General features: G+C 37.2%; 1 protein-coding gene and 2 long non-coding RNA genes across 3 annotated transcripts; 1 reads left to right on the top strand and 2 right to left on the bottom strand.

Moving 5' to 3' along the window:
• The first annotated feature begins 1,874 nt into the window (after nt 1–1,874).
• Nucleotides 1,875–3,743, top strand: LOC147494861 (uncharacterized). The gene is made up of 3 exons (XR_015198972.1): nt 1,875–2,110; nt 2,216–2,282; nt 3,317–3,743. It is a non-coding gene; the product is annotated as an uncharacterized LOC147494861 (long non-coding RNA).
• Nucleotides 3,744–9,985: 6,242 nt separating this feature from the next.
• On the bottom strand, nt 9,986–13,495 carry LOC147494860 (uncharacterized). The gene is made up of 3 exons (XR_015198133.1): nt 13,421–13,495; nt 13,239–13,337; nt 9,986–10,128 (listed from the first exon to the last, which is right to left on the bottom strand). It is a non-coding gene; the product is annotated as an uncharacterized LOC147494860 (long non-coding RNA).
• Nucleotides 13,496–18,752: 5,257 nt separating this feature from the next.
• LOC147494859 (uncharacterized) lies at nt 18,753–22,302 on the bottom strand. Its single transcript, XM_086568266.1, is given in 6 exon segments — nt 18,753–19,334; nt 19,743–19,872; nt 19,959–20,640; nt 20,797–21,465; nt 21,468–21,956; nt 22,200–22,302. Coding segments are annotated over 6 exon segments (2,655 nt in total).
• Between the last annotated feature and the right edge of the window lie 977 nt (nt 22,303–23,279).

The raw sequence follows: 23,279 nt of genomic DNA, 5'->3' as shown, positions 1-23,279 counted from the left end.
AGTTTGACAATAATGAACACCAATTGACTGATCACGTACACTCCATAATGAAATGTCACCAATGAACAGATAGTAGAATAACCACAAGGAATTGCATTACAAAATCTCAAATAGAAAAGAGGTTTGCAATTCCAAATAAGTTTGTGGTATATCTATAAGAGTCTAAGTAAAAGGACTATGAAGACTTGGTTTCATTTAAGATGCCATAGCATATGTATTGATTATACTAAATGGATTAACACTATAAAGCAAAGTTGAAATCTACAGAACATAATGACGTCTAAGATCTTCTCGAATACAAGTTCGTTGAGTCTAGCTTCAAGACTAAGCTCGACAGTACATGCAATATTGAGAGAAATAAAGATGGACTTGTTCTAAAGATTTCATCTTAAAGAGAGGTGTTGATTATTTTATGAGCCTCTATTTGTATCCTAAAATGACTCTATATAGAATTATCATGGCTAAGTGACTCATTTTAATTTTGAATTACACCAAATATATATAAAACCGCTTTCCTTCATGGAACTTTATGTAAGTATTGTAAACGTAAGAGTCATAGTATGAACTTAAACAAAATTCCCATAATGATAGCTTAAGTTTAACGATATCATTAATTCCTTCGGTTGCATGGAAAATACTGTCTAGCAATGTATATACTTGAAGGTCAGTGGGAGTTAGTTTATAATTTCAGTCTTGTATGTTTATGACTTTTACGCTAAACAACTGTGATTTTGGTTTATTACACAAAACTAAGAATATTGAAGAGGCAAATTATGGAGTTGTCTCATAAAGCATATATATCTTAGTAAACTTCCTTATAGATTATCTATATTGATTTGTTCAGCTACTAACGTACTTTATATGAATAGGTGACTATCTGCTCACATTTATGATGATTTATCACATATTCGTGTGATTGAATATTTAAACTCAGATCAGACAGATTATCTTGCTACTGCTGAGTTTGTGGTTTGCTTTGAGGCCACAATTTATGATATATAGTGTGCATATTATCTTAGAGTTTGGATTAGTTGTTTACATTATTGCCAAGTTGCTAAAACTTATGTTGCACCTTATCTTCTTTAAGAGTTATACCCGAGATTTAGGTGCAAGATTGGATTTGGAGAACACTTATGAACTGTAGAAACATCGAGTGTATATTGATAATAATAGCACCAACTTATAATAATTGATACATTAACCATTTGGTTTCTATCAAACACGTATAATTATGAAATGTCAACTAAAATAAGAGTATTTGATATAACCCATGACGCAATGATGGTTAATTGGATTGAAATTTTATGTTTATTTCATCTAACACCTAAAGAGCTCAATTATCATGTTTTAATCATTTCTGTTTCATTAGTGGGAGTACGTACTTATTATGAATGAAACCGAATATTATTACTGGACATTAATAGGCAATAAATTTTTGCCTAACTTCTCAGTTATAGATCATATTAAGCAAGTTGCTAGTGACATGGTATATGGAAGGAAAGATGTCACACACGTGCATATTTGACATATTACCGCCATAACTCACATTAGTAATTTGTTTGATAATGATATTATGATAACCAAATTATGTAAAGGCATGTATTGGATATATTTTCAAAACGTGATTGCAATTATGTTGTTTTTATTGTTAACCCACACGAGTCGTTTTACAAAACGTTTTATAAAATAAAATCCCTATATAGTTTTGTCATATAGACCAAGTGGGAGAATCTAAGATATGATATAATAGTCCAAAGACCACTATATCATATCCTCCATAAAGTGGTCAACAAGTCAAAACCTTATAGAGTTTCAGTTTTTAAATTGATGTGGGTTACTCCTTAAGTAAATATCCTATTACTCACGCCTTAATTACATTGGCTAATTAAGAGAAGAAGGTTAAATAACTTACTCCACCAATTATGGGAAGGTGGAAGACTAAAAGACTTTGAAACCACCGTCCTCTCTCCATCCTTTATATAAGAGTGGAGAAACCTCATATTTCTCTACTACAACAATCAACACATTAAAGCTTATAAAGGTTTGGAAGAGAAACGGTGATTTGCTTTTCATTATCGGATTCTACACATTATTTTCACTATGGATCAAGGTACAACCTTTTATTGATTCATTATTTATATTCTTCATATTATGTGAAATAATTTGTGATTCATGATCCTCTCTATTAAATTTATGCTTACACTCGATGCCAAAGATGCCACGAGAAAAAAGTGGGTTTGACAGACATTATCCAAGCTGGAGCACGTGGAGACCGCTATCAGGTTCAATATTTTCCCTATGATATTCTTTTTTTTTCCATTAGAGAGAAACCTTCAAGTTGTGTAACCACGTACGTAATAACTTACTAAGTTCATTGAAAACGAGACATAGGGCTTATGACCTCAGTGCCTCGTCTCGTTCTCTGCTTCTCTTGGCTTCCACTCTTCCTTATTCTTCTTTTACTACTAGTTGATCCAAGTATCCTAGTTTCATTTGATACAAAAAGAGGTGCTCTTATATGTTACGTAGTTCTAGTCCGCCTCCCAAAAAGAGGAAGCACTGAAGTAGATTATACCTCATTGCTTCGGGACTGGAAGCTGTGAAACAAAGTAAGATTCCAATCAAGTAGAAAACCTGAAAGCACCAATGTCCGAAGAATAACCAAAAATGCTCTGTTGAAGTGATGGGAGGGACAATGTAATCAAGTCTTCATCAACAATGCACGATGTTACATCTAGTTGTCTAGATTATTGATTGAGAATAGAACTTACTCTGATACAGAGGCGCCCTGCCCAAGGATTTAACTAAGCTAATAGCAGGTTTTCCTAATCAGTAAAAATCTTACAGAATCACAGAATCCCTCTTTGACCTTTAACTTCGCCGAAATGTACTTTTATGTGTAAACTTGTTGTTTAGTGAATCGGTGCTTAGTATCCCCATTATCTTGCCTTTGCCTGGTTCCACCTTTTAGTCAATTGTCTTTGCAATAAACGCTTTGTCCCATTTTAGTACACTAAATTCAAACAGTGTGATGTGTTTTGGGGTTATGAAAAGTTGTAATATAGGCTTTGCTTTACAAAAGCCCGACTCATTATTATAATGTTTTTAACATATGGCCTCTAGAATCAGGACAGTTCCTTGTAAAAAATGCACCCCAAAGGCGTCCTACAGATGTTAAATGACTTAAATCCAATAATTTTTTTGCGGTTCTACTTGAGTTTTACTAGCACATATTTTTTGCTCTATTTGGTGGTATATCAACTGGAGCCATATTTTTGTTAATTCCCCTCGTACATTTTTTCTTGGTTATGTTCAGCTGGAATGTATTGCATGCGGCAACACATGGTATGCTTTTCGAGATGAAGTCTCTACACTGACCATTGATGTACCAAGTGGTTCTCGGAATGTTGGAACAGCACCATGGGCTACTGCCAAATTTGAAGATGTTGAGAAGAAGCTGATGAGCCCCCGTGAGTCGGAGAAACCTTCTCCTGACATATTCCGCAAGGCAAATGCCCCTTCTGTTCCTGGTTTGGATAATAAAAAATCATTCAAAAGCCCAAAGTAGAAGCCCAAAAACAAACCGAGTAGGAATTTTGCCTTGTTGAGTTTACTAAGCATATAAAAGGTCTTTGTATAAAACCGATCATATTTTAGTGGTTAGAACATCAAAAGTAGCATACTGGTAGTTCATTTTGTACTCTGCATAAATCTTAATCTATAGTCTATAAACTGCTTACAAAGTATACTTGTCTAGTGATCTTGTTACATGTCAGGAAATGTTTCTTAATGTGCATGTAGGGTCCGGACTTTACGCCATCGTGAAGAGTGGTGTCAAAGATGGGACATTGGCGTGATGAAACTTTGTTAAATGCGGAAGAAATTGAGTTTACCTCAGATGGAACTCATGGAACACAGTGCTAGAATAGAAGGTTTTAGAGGAACTCTACACGAGTCTTTAAACTTTGTAAAGAGAGATTTTGATGTTGTAATTGGCAATTTTATTTTTTTTTTAGATGTTTATGTTGTTAAATATTATTTGTACAAAGGTACAGAGTACAAGTATAAAAACCATTCAAATTAATTTACACGGAAGTATAACACAACCAGCAGAGATAAACAATGATTACAAATGAGAGCACTAAAACAAAATAAGTAACCTGAATGAACAAACTTACCATCGCAAGATTCTTTTTAAGCCCTATCCCTGAATGGAACATTTTTGCCAATTGGAAAAATGCCTTTGGTTGACCAGCCATTGGCTGCTTCTATGAAATATGTGCATGCCATCTTCGCATCCTTTTTCACACCAATCCCTTTGAGATATAACACCCCGAGATTATAATGACCACCAGCCTCCTCATTTTCGGCAGCTTTCTCAAAGTACTCCTTCGCCTGCAATGATTAGAAGATTAAGCTTCATAAATAAGTGCATGGCCTTTTTAAAAAACTAGCTACTAACACGTAACAAGCATTATTAGAGGCAGGGGCGGACCCAGGACTTCAACTCTCTCCGGGCTAAAAGCCTAAAAGATGATAGCTGTGCCATTGTGTAATCCTTCAAGCCCAAGTTCTAAGAGCATCTCTAAGTGGTGGTAGTATCACCTGCAGATTTGCCTCCAAAATTTGACAAAACTTTTCTCAAAATCTGACCAACTCTAGGTGGCCGCAAATTTCACCCAGCGCGTCATTGGTACTGTCGCGCGACACTCCCAATGTCGTCCCAAATTGAAAAAAGTAAAAAAAAAAAAAACCACGTGACATTCCCAATTGCACGAATGTCGTGCTAAATTGAAAAAGTTAAAAAAAAAAAAAACCCCCCACGCGACATTTGGAATGGCGCACGACATTACCATTGTAGCGCCGTTTGTAGGGAAGAGAAGAGCAATTCAGAAATGGCACCGAAGAGAGCAGCGGGAAGGCCAAAGAAAGTTAGGGATCAAGAGCTGACGCCGGAAGCTATGATAGAGGAGGGGGAAGAACTGGAAGAAGGACAAGCGGCGGAAGAGGCGCGTCTGATGAGTGAAGAGATCGAAAGGCTGAGAAATGAAAACGATGAGCTGTGGAAAGAGAGGGAGAAGATGGAGGAGGAGGCAGGGGAAGAGTAGAGTGAGGAATCTGGTGACGAGGAGGAGACCGGACCAAACTTAGTGGAAAACCCGGTGGCGGGGTTAACAATGGAGCAAGTCTAAGAAATGATAGACAATGATAGGGAAGCCAATCGGCAGCAGACGAAGGAGCGTGGGGGAGCGGCCAGCCAGGTGGTGGTTGGGTTGAATTGTAACCCGCTAGCAGATGACATATGGGCATCAGAGGTTCCCAAGCGATTCGCCCAGCCGAGGTTTGAGAGGTACGACGACAAAGGAGACCCTGCGGACCACATCCATCATTTTAGACAGCAGATGCCGCTATGGCAGGAGGCTCGGTTTGATGGTCTACGGTGCATGATGTTCCCGGCTAGTCTGAAAGGAGGCGCATCGGATTGGTACTACAGATTGCCGTCTAGGAGCATTAAAAACTTTCAAGAGTTGGAGCAGGCGTTCGTGGATCATTTCATACACCAGAAAAAGAGGGTGGTGGACATCGCGGCTCTGTTCAATGTGCGACAACGGTCCTCATAGTCAATTAGAGAGTTCCTATGTCGATTCGAGGCGGAGACATTGAAGGTAGAGAATCTGGATGAGAGGACAGCGGTGATAGCGTTTGAAAGGGGATTGCGTCCGGGAACCGGAGTTCACCAGTACGTAGCTAAAAATGAGATAGCGACGTTGCATGAGCTGTATCCACGAGTGGAAAAGTATATAAGGTATGAAGACTCTATGCAAAAGGATTCTTAGAGGGCAGGGAAGGTTGTGTTGTCTTTGGAGAAGGAACAGGAACGGCGGAGATCGGGGGCGTCGGAAAAGGAAAGTGGTCGATACCGCGGATATAGAGCACGAACGGAGGGAAGCCGGGAAAGGATTCGGAGGGAGTACAAGGAGAGGAAGTCATACCGCGAAGTGGAACAAACTCCATTGAACAAACCGCTCAGTGAGATTTTTCCCTTAAGAAAGGGTTTACCGGATATGAAGGACCGCGAAGTATGCTAACGGAGATACCTGTGAAGCTACTCTGTGCATACCATCAGATAAGAAATCATGAGACGGATGACTGTTACGCTCTCAAGTGGTTGGTGCAGAGGATGGGGGAGAAGGGGAGGATGGGAGAATTTGTGAGAGACGGCCGTAACGAAGAGCGAGTGCCGCAGCAAGGAAAAATACTGGGAACCATCAAGCTCGGCCTATGTATAATAAAGAGAAGGAATTTGTAGGTTATATATTCTAATTATATTTGTAATACTCTATCCAAGGCAGTTAGGCAGCTGAGACTAGTTTAAGAAATGTTGCATTATTACACACCTTTGATGTTCCAAAATCATCTAAAAGTCGAAGAATCATTGATGAAGAACGTATAACATTTGGGTAGCTTCCTAAGCACTCTAGAGCCTCTTTAGTGATATCTTGTTCTATAAAGAAATAAATATGAACTAGCAGAAGGGGCCCTGATATTGAAATACATGCATTGCTTAGATATTCGCCAAATGTTAGTGTATACTTGTTGTAATACCACTTTGCCTCCACCAAATAACTTTTGCATAAATCGTCCATTTGCGATAAAAATTCAAAGGAATTAACTAATTAATGTGGTAACTTATATCAATTTATCGATGATCAATTAACAATGAAGGAAAATGTATTATCTATTAACATGCTTAATTGGGGACATACCGATTGCTTTAGGTATGGTATGGCGTCCCAACCTTGTTCCTTCAGAATAACATAAGCCCAACCTTGTAGAGGGCTAGGAAGCATATTTTCATATAATCTAGAAGTTCTCCTATTGTGTTGATATCCCATCTAAAAATGTCAAACAAGTTGAAACAACACCATATATAGTATATGATACACTGAACTGGAGTAACGTGAGCCAATCTCCTACTAACCTCTCAAAAGCGTAAGCTCGTCCAAAGTGCCATAAACATCATAAACATCATCAATGGTTGTTACCATTGTATTTAGTTTCGTGTACCATTTTCTACATTAATAGAATCTGGGATCACCTATCACTCCAGTTGTCCAAAAGAAACACTCCATCAACCTGTCTCGAGCAAAGCTCAACTTGGGATGGGAGCCTAGACCAAGATCCTTCCACCACCTAAAACATAAAGAACAGAGAGACAGTACATCACTGAATTTTAGTTGGAGGTATAATAATTCAAACTCTTGACATACATCAAGCAACAAATATTAACAACCAATCCCTAACCTTGACATATCCTTCAGCTCATTCTGGTGTGTTTCTTGTACCATATTAAAATTCAAAATTGCAAATTTAAGTAGGTCATGATCAATATCTCCTTCTTTCATGCATACTTCAGTATACCACCTAGCCTCTAATCTTTGCATTCTCCAGTGCGGTGGAAGCTCCAAAGAATGACTCACTAGCTTAGGTAGACTTAGGCTTGAACAAATAGAAGCGTATCAATATTTGCTCCTTTTTTAAGCATTGTCATAGTGGGATCATTGATCTCTCCATGAGATAGAGTCAATATTTGCTTTTTAGCCCCTTTCTTAGGTATCACAACCTCAGTCCATTCGTTATTCGAATGCGATCTAGTTAGAATATGTGGCATAACAACAGAGTTGACATCGGTATGGTCATCAAAGACCTCCCTTTCTTTTTCAGAGATATCATCATCCAAGAGTGAATGTTCCTCTACCAATGCTGCATACTCTTGATTCTCAGAGTAAAAGAGTTGTAATTCATCATTGTTCAGCTCTTGGGTGTCAGGAATGATGGTTACACTGGTATCATCATGTCTGTGTAATTGCTGAATGCTACATAAACTGTCTGTGTATCTTCTTCCCATCCTCACTCTCTCTCTTCCTTACCTCGTATGTCATTGTTTTAAGAAGTTAAATGGTTTCTTTCTTTTATTTAAAATAGTTTTGGTCTTTTTTCCCCACTTGTGATAGCCTCTAATAATGCTTGTTACGTGTTAGTAGCTAGTTTTTTAAAAGGCCATGCACTTATTTATGAAGCTTAATCTTCTAATCATTGCAGGCGAAGGAGTACTTTGAGAAAGCTGCCGAAAATGAGGAGGCTGGTGGTCATTATAATCTCGGGGTGTTATATCTCAAAGGGATTGGTGTGAAAAAGGATGCGAAGATGGCATGCACATATTTCATAGAAGCAGCCAATGGCTGGTCAACCAAAGGCATTTTTCCAATTGGCAAAAATGTTCCATTCAGGGATAGGGCTTAAAAAGAATCTTGCGATGGTAAGTTTGTTCATTCAGGTTACTTATTTTGTTTTAGTGCTCTCATTTGTAATCATTGTTTATCTCTGCTGGTTGTGTTATACTTCCGTGTAAATTAATTTGAATGGTTTTTATACTTGTACTCTGTACCTTTGTACAAATAATATTTAACAACATAAACATCTAAAAAAAATAAAAATTGCCAATTACAACATCAAAATCTCTCTTTACAAAGTTTAAAGACTCGTGTAGAGTTCCTCTAAAACCTTCTATTCTAGCACTGTGTTCCATGAGTTCCATCTGAGGTAAACTCAATTTCTTCCGCATTTAACAAAGTTTCATCACGCCAATGTCCCATCTTTGACACCACTCTTCACGATGGCGTAAAGTCCGGACCCTACATGCACATTAAGAAACATTTCCTGACATGTAACAAGATCACTAGACAAGTATACTTTGTAAGCAGTTTATAGACTATAGATTAAGATTTATGCAGAGTACAAAATGAACTACCAGTATGCTACTTTTGATGTTCTAACCACTAAAATATGATCGGTTTTATACAAAGACCTTTTATATGCTTAGTAAACTCAACAAGGCAAAATTCCTACTCGGTTTGTTTTTGGGCTTCTACTTTGGGCTTTTGAATGATTTTTGATTATCCAAACCAGGAACAGAAGGGGCATTTGCCTTGCGGAATATGTCAGGAGAAGGTTTCTCCGACTTACGGGGGCTCATCAGCTTCTTCTCAACATCTTCAAATTTGGCAGTAGCCCATGGTGCTGTTCCAACATTCCGAGCAACACTTGGTACATCAATGGTCAGTGTAGAGACTTCATCTCGAAAAGCATACCATGTGTTGCCGCATGCAATACATTCCAGCTGAACATAACCAAGAAAAAATGTACGAGGGGAATTAACAAAAATATGGCTCCAGTTGATATACCACCAAATAGAGCAAAAAATATGTGCTGGTTAAACTCAAGTAGAGCCGCAAAAAAACTATTGGAATTAAGTCATTTAACATCTGTAGGACGCCTTTGGGGTGAATTTTTTACAAGGAACTGTCCTGATTCTAGAGGCCATACACTACTAAAAAAATGACTTGTGATGATGGCTTTTAGCCGTCATGAAACCGGTTTAATGACATTTTTTCATTAAAAAAACTACCGTCGTTATAGAGCCTGTCATAAAAGTTAACCAAAAGCATCATAATTTTGATAATGTTTTTGGAGAAGCTGACATCAAAGCTCGAATTTAATATGACAAAAGCTCATTTATAAACGTCATAACTGGATCCTTTTGCATGACATGTTTTACTTAACCGTCATAATTTATTAGAAAAAGTGTCAAAAAATAAACTTTCATTTATGATTGTTTTTATTTAAGTGTCATCATGAGAAACAAAAGCGTCAAGAAATTAACACTAAAAACTGTCAAGAATTGGTATGCCACACGACAGTTCTTTGGAAGCCGTCATAACTTTTTTTTTTTTTTTTTTTTTTTTTTTTTTTTTCCTGTAAATCTGAAAATTCCTATAAACTAATACATTCCGACACCACCAATACATTCAGACACTTGACAGCTAGAGTCCATTACGGAAACAAGAATCATACTTTTATTACTAACATAAATCATTCCAAGAACTTGTTCATATTACATGATTTATTCACAGAGAAAAAAAAATTAAATAACTTAAGCACTTGATTCAAAATCAAGTCTCATAATCCAACAACAATGTAATTTACATAACCCATCCAACAAATTGCTAATCAACCGATCCATCTCAAACAAACTTAATTGAGCTACCGTGTTATCTCACTTATAGCCTAAAAAAACGATATATGAAGAAGAATGTGTTAGTTTGTTTAATAAGTAAACTAAAAATATAATCATATAACAACTTCTACACAGTATTAAAAAAATACACAAACAATGTGTTAGCACACTAAGTCAATAACTACTAAACGAAAGAGATACAATCAATTATGACAGAGAATCATATTGGTTAAGCCCCAAATAACGCATTACACCATCAGTAGGATATATCGATATGTACTAACTAGCGAAGCACTAAAAGGTATAGGCTACCACCACTTCGGAAAAGGGAACTCAATCGCTAAAGCAAAGAATATAGGCAAAACCTGGAGGATACTTAAACATGAACCTCATTCTCCTATCTTAGGCCTTTAGGTGGCATAAAAGCCTTGGAACGGCTGCCGCGCCTGATTCGACTCACCATTATAAGATTAGGCCTTCTTTGTCTGCGCATTACCCTACTTCCTTAATCCAAATAGCCATAGGAGAAGTTGGGCTAGCTAACCTAAGTTCGTAGCTAAAGTTCTCAAACAAGAGTTCCATTACCCTTACTCGTATTGCAGGCAAATCCCGTTACTAGTAGTTTGGGTTAGACCACTTGCTCTTGGAGTCTAAGACTTCTAACTCTTTAGCCTCATTGGACTCAAGGACATATCAAAGATGAACTAACCGTAAGAAGGAAAAAAAAACCTAACTGGAGGAAGTAACTCTTTTTTAGTGAAATACTGACCGATACTAGAAGAGATAGAGTAAGGAATTTCCAATCGGAAGCATTAGAAGAAAGGATGACTCACTCATAGGGATAGAGGCAATGAGAATGGTTCAATCTAAGACTAGCAAGTGAAAACAAGAAGCTTACAGGCCTTATTACACTCCAACGGGGAAGAAGGGCGGACGGGGAAGCAAAAGCAAGGAAAATGGACAAGAACTAGATCGTTACCCCATGAGGGGGCCATCTCCCTCTGCTAAGAGTCCAATGGATCGAAATCCAAACAAGAAGGGAGGACTGTCAGACTCAGGCTAGCTACCTATTACAATCCCTCTGTCTTAACTTCAGGCTACTTAACCCAAAAAAGAATTGAAAATAAAAAATGGAAAGGGGGGAAACAGAAAAGGAAGGAAGTGGATTTGTCGAAGTCAACCCAAGAGTTCGCTACCACTCACAGATTAAAACAAAAGTACGTTTCATATACAAGAAATGGACTGAATCTACATCCATATATTTTGTGAATGATCCACATCCTACATTGAGAATTTGAGGCGTCATTGGCCTAAAAACTTCCTCTTGTACCCGATGGGAACATCGATGGCTAAACTTCATCGATCCATCATGTGAGTCGGGCTTATTACCACTTCAAGTAAGAACTAACAAAAATCAAAATCATCACCACTCACCACTCACCACTCACCACCACCAAAGAAAGATAGCAAAGATCTTCGCACAATTGTTAAACAATCCCATGTTAGATTAGACCATGTATGCCCAAGTAGTATCATCTTCCAAGAAAAAAAAAAAAAGCAAAAGCAGAAAAAAATATCAAGATATTGAAATGGAGATGTTGACAAGTAGGCGGGGATCGAACCCATTTCAAACTCAAATGATATTCCCATGAAATATCTTAGTCATTATACATGGATTTAATCAAGTCTTGGGAGCTTAATGTTTTCGGGCCCCTAGGGGGGGGGGGGTCCAGATTGTCACATGTTCATCCGACTATCTCGTTTTTCTTCTTCACACTCTCATTTCTTTGCCCAAACTCAAATCTCTCCTTTTCCTTCTACTCAATAACTCCTCTCTTTCTTTCTCTCCCTTTGCTTGCGATTATTCAAGTGGTACTAGAAATTTGAATCCTCGATTAACAAAACACATCTAACAATTAAGGCATAAACCACCAAAAACATGACCACGGGTTCAATGACCTAAAATAAGATATAGTTAAGACATAAAACCCGTGGTTCTTATTTGTAGAGAAAAGGGACCATTTACCCTTGTTGCTTAAGAAAAAACTTCAGTTGCTATAACATTTGAGCAAATATGAAATTTATCATTTAGGAAGCATGGATCGCTTTAGACGTCCTCATATCTGTGACAGACATGTATGCTACGCCTATACTCTCTGGTTACACAGTTAATGGCGCTAGGTAGGAGATGGGGATCGGCAAGATTCTAGGATGCCTGAGGAGATAAGGTGAGCCTGAACCTAAAACTGGCATAGACTATACTCTTCAGCTACCTATATAACAAGTTGCCTCTGACCTCTGTCTCACGACCACAAATAGAACCTGTAGCTTCATGCCCTGACCTGACCTGACCTGAACTACTACTGCCTTAGCTGCCTAGCTACTAATAACTTGGCACCCGTCCTGCCAATATAGTAGAAAGAGTATAAGTAGGATTCCACTCAGGGCACACTTGTTAGCTACAGTTCCCATCTGTCTTGTAAAGAACTTCGAACTCCCCAAGCATTCTATTCGGGACTAGCTCCCCACCTGTCAGCAGCAACTTCTGATTACTCTTGCTCCCGAGCTTCAAAATCCTTACTTCCGGGGATTAAGGTAAGCGTTAGCTACTTACTTGTATTAGAGTAGGACAAGGCCTTTATCCTTCCTATTTCATATCATACTTGGGAACTACTATCTCTAAATCCGAATGGCGGCGGTTCAACTCCTAGCTCAAACGCCCAACTCCTTACTTAGATTTCGGGGGTTAAGGTAGTTTACTTGTCGGGCGATAAGTCGTAGTAAAGCCTAAGATTACTAGTTTGTTTAACTGAGGTTCCCGCCTAAGTCCCATATCTTAAAGACTATAACTTAACAAAGAAGTCTGCCTTTACTTGGCTTCAAGTCCCATAAGAGAAGGAAGAATAGCTGGAAGCTAGAGAGTAGTCTGCCTAGCTACAAACTTCAAGCCCGGATTTAGCTATTAGTCCCTATTATTCTAAAGTACCATTAGAGCTCCTTTTCCCGACAACAAATAACCCTTTAGCTAATAAGCAAAGGAAAGAACATAAGAAATCAGACCTAAATTCGAAATGTATGGTGGAAAAATTTCAAACTAAAGCTTTATATACAACCCCCAAATATCTATCAAACATAAAAGATATATAAATGGTGCACATACCTATGCCGAGATAAATTTCTCGATGTACTCGATAAACTCCAGACGAATTTCAATAAGGTCCGCGCTTGCATATGTCCTAGTGTTAGCCAACTCCATTAGCTACATAAGTCAACAAAGAAATTACAATCATCTCTGTTCTTTTTATATACTTGCAATTAGTATGAGAAATAACAACTATTAACCTTTGTTTTAAGTGATTGATTAGGGTTCTTCATAAAGTGTCTCATGAACCGCATGATGTAATATCCACATTCAAAATCTCCAGTTGTTTAGGGCACTACACACCAACATCAAAAAATTGTTGATCAACATTCGATCGATAATGGACTATAATTTACATTGTATATTCATGTAATGCTTATTTACTGACACACTTTTGCCATTTTGGTTCCACTCTCTTTCCTTCACCCAATGTTAGTGTTTTGATCCCATAAAGAAGAATTTCAATATGTTAAAAGATGTAGGCATATGTAATGTTATCATACAAAAATTAAAAGTAAAAGTAAAAATCAACTCACGTGTTCACCATCACTTTTAGGTTTATATTCGGTTCACATCCAATTGAATCAAGATAATATACTTCTTTTGCACTTACGTCAATCATTACCAAGACCCAATGATTCCTAAAATCATATATAGAACAATAGCATCACAAATTAATATAAAACAAAATTAATGAGATCCAACAGATCTTAATTAACATAGCCAACATGTTTACCCTGGGTTGTAAGGAAGGAAAATAACTTGGTCTCTTTGTCTTGCCTGTAATCTATTCAAGACAAAACGACTCATCTCTTTCTTATCAGCATAACGGCTGAAATCAGCGGGATAGCAAAATCCAAATTTTTGTTGAGAACTTTCATATTTCTCAAACAAATATCTAAAAGGGAAAGTAAACATTAGTACATCTACACATCGAAGAGGAGTAATCAAACAACCCATCAATCAAAAATATTTGACACACCTGATATAAGCAATAATGCAATTGGCATTCAACAAATTCTTAGGTTGACAAACATCCATGATCTCATCTTTGGCGATAAAAAATTGCAACTCACGCTCAAAAACCCTAGTGTCCATTTGACTTATGTGATTTCCTTTCATTACACTTCCCACCAAAACCCCAAACTCTTTCAAATACATTCATCGAACTCATCGCATTCAACTTCATCACTAACAAAAAAAAAAAACAACTCATAATAAGAATAAATAGTTATAGGAAAAAAAAAGAATAAATAGTTATAGATATATGTAAAAAGTGTTAAATGTTTTACCATATTTTCAAGCAAAGACAAAGTCACGAGGCCAAAGCCACATGGTACCCAACCGCACCTCCAACAGTGGTAATGTCATCATCAAAAATCGGTCTTGGCAAAAGGGTAGTTGCAAAAATTGCACGTATAATTTGAACACGCACATAACCTTCCCCCAATCTAACATCATTTATCATTTCATCTGCTCTTGACCCCTCAATTAGACTAGCATCAGCAACAACATTGCCTTTTGACTCCAAAATTAACTTACACATTGGAAACTATGACAAACATAGCGATAATAGTAAGTTTGGAGACAATAGAGTACTATGGTCACTAATTATGGACATTACACAGAGTTTACCTTTGCATTTCCTGATTTAGACTTAGAGATTGGCATGTCCTTTTTGGCTTCAAGAACCTTGTTATTGTCCTTCGAGCGAATAGCCTAACAAGCATAATAATAATGTTTTTAATAATATGGTGAGTGTATAACCTTTAGTAAACATGTTAATATCAAGTACCTGCTCATTTCCCGACTTAGGTTTTGATATTGCATTATCACAAAGTAGCACAAATTCCCGAGGCCAAGCCACAATGTAACCAACCGCTCCTCCAACAGTGGTAACATCATCATCAAGAACTGGTCTTGGCAAAATGGCAGTTATTGAAATTGCACGTATAATATGAACACGTACATATCCTTCCCCCAATGTAACGTTATGGATCTTCTCGTCTAGTCCTGACCCCTCAATGAGACTAGCATCAGCAACACCATTGTCTTTTGACTCCAAAGCCAGCTTACACTTTTGATATCAATGACAAATATAACAATAATGATAAGTTCAAATATCCTAGAATACCATGATAACTCACTATAGAAATTACATAACATTTACATCCACATTTCCTGATTTAGGTTTTGGGATTGCCACATCACATTTTGAGCCCATAGCCTAATAAACACACAATGAAAATCATACACTAATATTGATAGTACAACTATTTATTGTAGTTTACACTAAAATAACAAGTACCTGCTCATTTCCTAAAGTAGGTTTCACGACCGCCACTTTGCATTTGGTTTTAGCAACACTCTTGTATTTCAAGCCCATAGCCTAACAAAAAAATAAAAGTAAAATTGAAGAATTATATACATAAAATAACATTTACGGTTTAAACATTAAGTAACATATACCTGCTCCTTTCCATATTTAGGTTTTGAGATTGCCTCGTCGCTTTTTGATCTAGCACTGCTCTTTATCTACGCATTGGATAGTTTGAGTTATTAAATATAATTACCTATTTGCATTATATAATCACAAGTATAAAAATTTACCTGTTTGCACTTCTTTCTCACATTTGCTTCAAGTTCAATGTTAAGACATTCATAATTTGTCTTGTTGTTAGCACCATTAGATAGTTGGTCACCCAATGGGATTGACATTTGCTTTCTTCCCTCATTTTTAGAACTGTTGGAAGCAACTTTCTCTAGTTCTGGCACGTTGGTGGTAATTCCTTGTATAATACCTAATGCCTTTAACTGTCTCACTCTTTCCTTTAACGCCTTGTTCTCATCTTCTTTCTTACGGATCCTAGATTCCATCTCTGCTCTATGTGCCTTCGACCCCTTCTTCGGGATATTGAAGTAAGTTGTTAGAGTGACATACTTACCTCCTGCTCTTACCCTTCCACAATGTTCTGGAGTCCCTAGTGCCTTCGCAAGAACATCGTCGCTTCCTTGGGTTACTAATTTCCCATTAGCCTCTTCTTTTTTTAGTTGGTCCTGCACGTCAGTTGAACTTTTACTTAATTAAAGTGACAATCGGAACATAAAAGAAACTAAAGGGGTCTTATACTCTATCAGTCCAATATATATCATCGTTAGATAAGCCATTGATTAGAGTACTTGTGCAACCTCTGAAGAAGGCCTTTATGAGGGCCTGGATTGGCTATCAAACAACATTGCAAACAAGGCTTGAGGCAAGTGGTAGAACTTGTTAGGATTGCCTGTGGTTTGTGGTGGCGACAACTTTAGAATTTGCACATTTTTTTTCTGTATGACTTTTTTGGTGATCATATATTGTAATAGGCCGGGGATTACTTGATTGGATATACTTGCGAGGTTTCTTGTTTGTTATTTTGAACATGCTTGCACTGCTTTAACTTTTAGAAGGAGACTAAGTCAATATCTTTACTGTTGATACTGTTTATCTTTGAAATAACCTTAAAGGTCAGGGACCTTCGGAGTATTGTACTTGAACTCCCTAAATAGCTGCATCTTTGGGAAAAGAAAGAGTATTAATGCTATGTGTTTGATAGGACGACCATTTGACGAGTTCCCAAAAAAAAAAAGCAAGATCAGAAAACAGCAAACATTTGACCATTTGACCATTTGACCATCAGAAAACAGCAAGATGAGAAAACAGCAAGATGAGAAAACAAGGACACAGGAAATCAAGACCAGAAAATCAAGGACACAGAAAATCAAGGTCAGAAACTGGATGGGAGTCTCCCAGCTAGAAACATAGATGTCGAGCTCGAAAAATCAAGGGGAAGGGAGCTCGCGGACTGTTAATCAATCTACTTCCTTCATGAGGGGGGAGAGAATGGCAAAGAATCTAAGGAGAGTGCAGCAGCAAGAGAAGAGCAAACGGAGAAGCATAATGACAACATATGTCAACCCACCTCAGTACAAGCCATATGCAATAAAACTAAGGAGATGATGCAAACAGAGAGTACATAAGGTAGGGACTCAGGTGAGACAAAGGAGCTGGGAAACGGTGTTAGAAATACCAGCACACAAGCTACTACATGTTTGCTATATCTAATAGTATTACTACACATTACACATAAGTACATATACTCAAATATCTATAAAAGGATATAAACAACTTACAATTTTTTCTGCCACTTCCCTCGTATCATCATCATAATATCCACCATTCTTGTCATGACGAGCTAAAAGCCACAAATTAGCTCTATCATCTTCATCAAAAGATTCTCCCAACTCTTCTTTCTATTATAAAACATATAAATAGGAAGTCCAATTATTTGTAGAGTATATGTTATGTTCAATATATAAATTGATATTTAAAAGATTTGTGCAAGTACTTACCAATTTATCTTCTAGGCCAGCATATCCAAGCCTGCTGATTCGATGGTTATACTTATTCATTTTCCTTCGTGCTGATTGTAATTTGCTTCTCTCCTTTCAAAATGGTTTACATGCATTCTTAGTATATATATCTCACAAGTACGCATGAATAAACACAACCAATTTACTGAAAATTCTATTCTAATAAAATTTATGATATACCGGAACTCTCAATGTTAATCTCGATTTCACAAATGCATGCCACCGGGGCTTCCTTATCTTATATTTTTTAGGTGGATTTGTAAACGATCTTGATCATCTTTAAAAGGGAAGATAAGCTTCTTCGTAAGCATATTCTTGAAGGTCCTCCAACTAACTCCAATTGATTTCAAAACTGCCTTCCTATACTTAACATCTATATTGAATCTAATCTCGAGTAATGAACAAACAAAAAAAATTCAAGATACAAGCATGATAAGAAACAAACCAAAAATAAGGAACTATACAAGATATATTTACCGAAATGCCGACCCACAAAAGATTTAGAAGCTCCTCGGTGCTTTTTTCCATGTTTGAAAAGCACTTAAAGGAATTAGGGCCCTCACAAAGAGCACCTTCCCAACCGTAAAGCTTGTTGCGCACCTTTTGACCTATAGGCTTACCTTTTCCATTAAATTCAACAATAATTATTATGCCATCCCACTTACGAGACAAGGCATGCATTATGGTCGCACCTCTCTCACTTAGTGCTTCAGTGTCACTTAGTGTTTCAGTGTCACTTAGTTCTTCTTCGTCTTCGGAATGGACAACCTCTTTTGGATCCATCGCTGAACTATGAATAACATATAGTAGTAATTAGTACGTAAGATAAACCATATTATCCACATTCAAACCATATTATCTACATTTAAACCATATTATATAGAGTAGTAAACTGAATGCAGTAGTAAATAGACGATTAAAATGAATAAATACAAGATGGACTAACCACTTTTAAAAAAAAATCTCAATCACTTGAAATTATTAAAAACACTTAATAAAAGTCTTACAACCAAAAAAATTGCAATAAAGAGAGGAAAAACAAACACTAGGTTTTAGAAGAATCATTCTCGACCCATATTCCCTCACAGTCTTTACGTGAGAAAATTGGTTGAGATTCATCATTCATATCAAATGAATCAACACTTGGCACGACTTCAGGCTGCTATCTCCAATATCCCCATCAAACACGTCATTACCAATATCACTAACATTATAACATTTTTTAGGAGCTGTTAGAGCAATCGACCATTTAGGATCAAGTTGATCGGGAACATAAAAGACTTGCTTGGCTTGAGAGGCTAAGATAAAGGGATCAGATTTATGCCCAACTCTACCAAGATCTACTAGTGTGAAACCCAGATCATCAGTCTTTATGCCATTCCCGATGTTAACCCAATCACAGTTGAACACTGGAATGTGAAACTGAAAATAATCAAGAAGCCATATTTCAACGACAACACCATAGAAGGACATGTTGGAAAAGTCTGGATTTTTGTCCTTTGCACTTGCAACTTGCATTGCTCCTGCCACCAAGCTTATACCACTATTTTGATTCATTCGTGAAGCATCACGACCTTTTGTGGAAAACCGATAACCATTGATGACATAACTCTCATATTTCAATGCATGCATTCGAGGTCCCTGAGCTATCCAAGTTAACACACTTGAGATTTTGTTATTTGGGATGCTTCGCTCTTCTGAAACCTATATTATGTTTAAAGTTAGTAACCAAAGCGTACACAAAATTATTACTTAACAATAGTTTATCTTACCCTTCCTTTCAGCCAATCACTAAAAGTACGGATGTGTTCTTCTTGTAACCAAGTTGGTTTCTTTGAGGAACGGGGGTGTTTTTTCTTTAGGTACTCCGTGTGCTCCCTATTAAGTTTTAGAATGAATTAGTTATAGAATTTCAAAGCCAATGGAATAATCAACACGGAAACACTTAAAGAAATTTACCCAATGTAAGGTTCAACAACTTTTGTGTTCCGCAAGACATAAAGATGTGCTTGCTCTAAGGCAAGATTACCATCAACTGCGGTGGCAACACCCCCATTGGAGTGATTCCTTCCGAAGCATATCATCGGTGTGATTTTAGAGTTGGCGGGGAACTCCAATTGGGTCCAAATCAGATAAGAATTCACTACAAAACTCAATTGCTTCCTCTGCAATATAATTTTCAGCCATGCAACCTTCTGGACGATTGCGATTTCGTACATAACCCTTCAACACACTCATATACCTAAGACATTATAAGACAAAAGGATAGGATGATTCTCCATTTTTCATACATTATAAAGACAAAAGAGTGGGATAAAGTTTTTTTACCTCTCAAATGGGTACATCCATCGGAAGAAAACTGGACCACAAAGTTTAACCTCTCTAACGAGATGGACAGTGAGATGAACCATGATGTCGAAGAACGACGGTGGAAAGTATTTCTCCAACAAACATAGTGTGACGACGACATCCCTTTGAATTTTACTCAACTGCATCACATCTATTACTTTCGCACAAAGTGCATTAAAGAAGAAGCACAGTCTAATAATTGTATACCTCACATGTTTCGGCAAGACAGACCGTATTGCCACTGGAAGCAATTGCGGCATCAAAACATGGCAATCGTTTGACTTCAGCCCTTGTAACTTCAAGTCTTCCATTGAAACACGTGTCTTGAAATTAGAAGAGTATCCTTCTGGGACTTTCATCTCATGCAATGTTTGGCAAACCCTATGTTTTTCAGCTCTAGACAATGTGTAACAAGCTGGGGGTAAGAATGTCCTAGTTTTACCAATCTTTGGTGCTAGTTCATCCTTTCCCATGTCCTGAAGGTCAAGACGATCATTAACAGTGTCCTTTGTTTTCGAGGGAATGTTAAGCAATGTACCAATAATGCTGTCACACACATTCTTCTCAATGTGCATGACATCCAAAATGTGTCTGACAAGCAAAAACTCCCAGTAGTCCAATTCAAAAAACACTGACTTCTTCTTCCAACATTTCTTAACAACTTCGTCGACTCCATCATCAACCTGTTTTGACCTTGGTGTGGTTGACCCCTTTGCTTGTCCTCCTACACCTCATCGCTTCCTTTTACCCACTCGCTTTACTGATTTTCCTCCTGTGACCTTTTTTCCCCCTTTTGGCGTTACTGATTTGCTTAAACCTGTGTTCTTCACTTTTTTCCCCCAAGAGACTTTGATCATGCTAACCTTTGCTTTTACTTTATCACCATCCAACACTTCTGGCTGTAACTCAAACTCTTGCTTTCCATAAAATGCCTTCCTTTGTTTTCTAAATGGGTGGTTCTTTGGGAGGAATCTTCTGGTGGCCATGTATACATTTTTACAAGAATGCTTTAATCTAAACGAACGTGTTTTTTCACCACATACAAGACAAACATAATACTCTTTAACACAACAACCAGATAGATTACCAAACGTGGGGAAATCATTTATTGTCCATAATAACATAGATCTCAATGTGAAGGTTTCTTGTCGATAAGCATCATAAACATCAACCCCAGTATTCCATAGAACTTTTAAGTCATCAATCAATGGCTGCAAGTATACATCTATATCGTTTCCTAGTTGTTGTGGACCTGATATTAACATAGTTAACATCATAAACTTTCTTTTCACGCACAACCAAGGTGGAAGGTTGTAAGTGATCAACATAACAGGCCAACAACTGTACTTACTGCTCAAAGAACCATGTGGGTCAAATCCATCTGTAGAAAGGGCTAGACGAAGATTCCTTGAATCTGCTGCAAACTCTGGCGACATAGCATCTACAGACTTCCATGTCGGGGAATCTGCTGGGTGACGAAGTTGTCATCAACTTCTCTTTCATTGGCATGCCATGTCAAATCCTTAGCAGTTTTTATAGACTGGAACATTTTTCTGAACCTCGGGATGGGTGGAAAATACCACATAACTTTTGCGGGCACACCTTTGCTTGTCTCACTCATATTCTTATTCTCCTTAAACCTTGACACTCCACAAGTAGGGCACGTAGTGCGATCCTTATTAGCATCACCTCTATATAGTATGCAATCGTTAGGACATGCATGTATCTTTTCATACTTCATTCCATAAACGGACAACATCTTCTTCACCTTCCCCTTTGAAGAGGGTAGTAAATTACCTTCAGGAAGCCCGTCTCCAAACAATCTCAACAACTCAGAAAAAGACTTGTCAGACCACCCACCCTTCGCTTTTAGATTGTACAATTTCACCACCATTGATAACTTGGTATACTTGGAACACCCTTCATATAATGGTTCCTCAGCATCTTTAAGCAATTTTCCAAACTCTCTAGGATCCCCTGGATATTGTTCAAGTCCAGCTTGTAGCAATTATTTTGTGCTCGCTACATTGTCTGGATTTTCCATCCCGTGAACGAAGGCATCCTGTCTATCAAAACAAGGAGCTGCACTAAGAATTTGCTCCCCATGAAATACCCATCTCGTGTATTGCTTATCAATACCGTGATGGAAAAGGTGATTTCTAACCACCTTTTGACTTAACTTGCACAGATTGACACAGTGCTCACATGGACATCTCATACAAGTCTCTTGATTCTCTGTGGGGTTTGCAAATAAAAGAAAATTTGCAACCCCTTGAATATATTCATTTGACAACCTATCCTTGGACATCCACGATTTGTCCATTTAGTATCTAATAAGTATGTGACAAGAAATTCCTGAAGACATCCAAACAGAGCACTCAATTTTGCTAAACATATAAATAAATAGAAAATGCAAAAGTATATAAAGGAAATAACTTAGATGAATTATGACCTTTAAATTAAATGTTTTAGGATAGTTTCACCTACAGTTTTAATTGACCATATTAGCTTAAATATGAAACCAACACTAAGGTTAATAAAATCAACCTCAAGTAAGATATACAATAGCAGCTCAACAATTAATCTTTCCACGTGTGTGGTCTAGTATACAATACAAGTTATCAATTAGTCAAAATTCAGAAACCTTACTTTTAGAGTCAAGGGAGAATGGTATAGAGGACATAGATTTCAATTAATTCAATTTTTTATGATAAAGTTAGAGTCACACAAAAGCTAACAACAAGAAGGATTTCTCTATCAAGGTGAAAAAGTTCCTCACTACCTAAACTAAAGCTTAATAATATCAGTACCTTATCACTTCATTAATTGTTACTCATGTGGAGAAAAGGATATGTAGAGAAAGAGAGAGTACACCATATTTAGGAATTCCAAGCAAAATGAATGAACGTGGTGATCGACAAGAGAAAGCAGTTCCTTTTCAGAAATCCCAATTACACTAGACATACATACATTTTTAAAAAAAAAACATACGAGGAATCCCAATAACATGACCATACTATAAGAAAATATTTATACGTAGTAAATGACAATACACGTAAGTAATAACTAGAAGGCAAAATACAAAGTCTAAGCATACTCAATTAATATTCAACTCTGTTAAGGCAAAGAACTGATCGTTAGCACGTAAGATGTTTATCTTACTTAAGTTAATTCACTTTTATTTCATTTGGCTACATGCCTACATTTGGCTGAAAGTATGATGACATGCTATTGAAGAAAAACCAAATTTTATACTTCGTGTTTGGAAAAAAGGGTGGAATATTTGGGCAAACCATTCGT

Source organism: Coptis chinensis, chromosome 6 (genome assembly GCF_015680905.1).
Source record: "Coptis chinensis isolate HL-2020 chromosome 6, ASM1568090v1, whole genome shotgun sequence".
Classification (NCBI taxonomy): Eukaryota; Viridiplantae; Streptophyta; class Magnoliopsida; order Ranunculales; family Ranunculaceae; genus Coptis; species Coptis chinensis.
The sequence above is the reverse complement of the archived record's forward strand: the minus strand, read 5'-3'. Positions and strand labels throughout refer to the sequence as shown.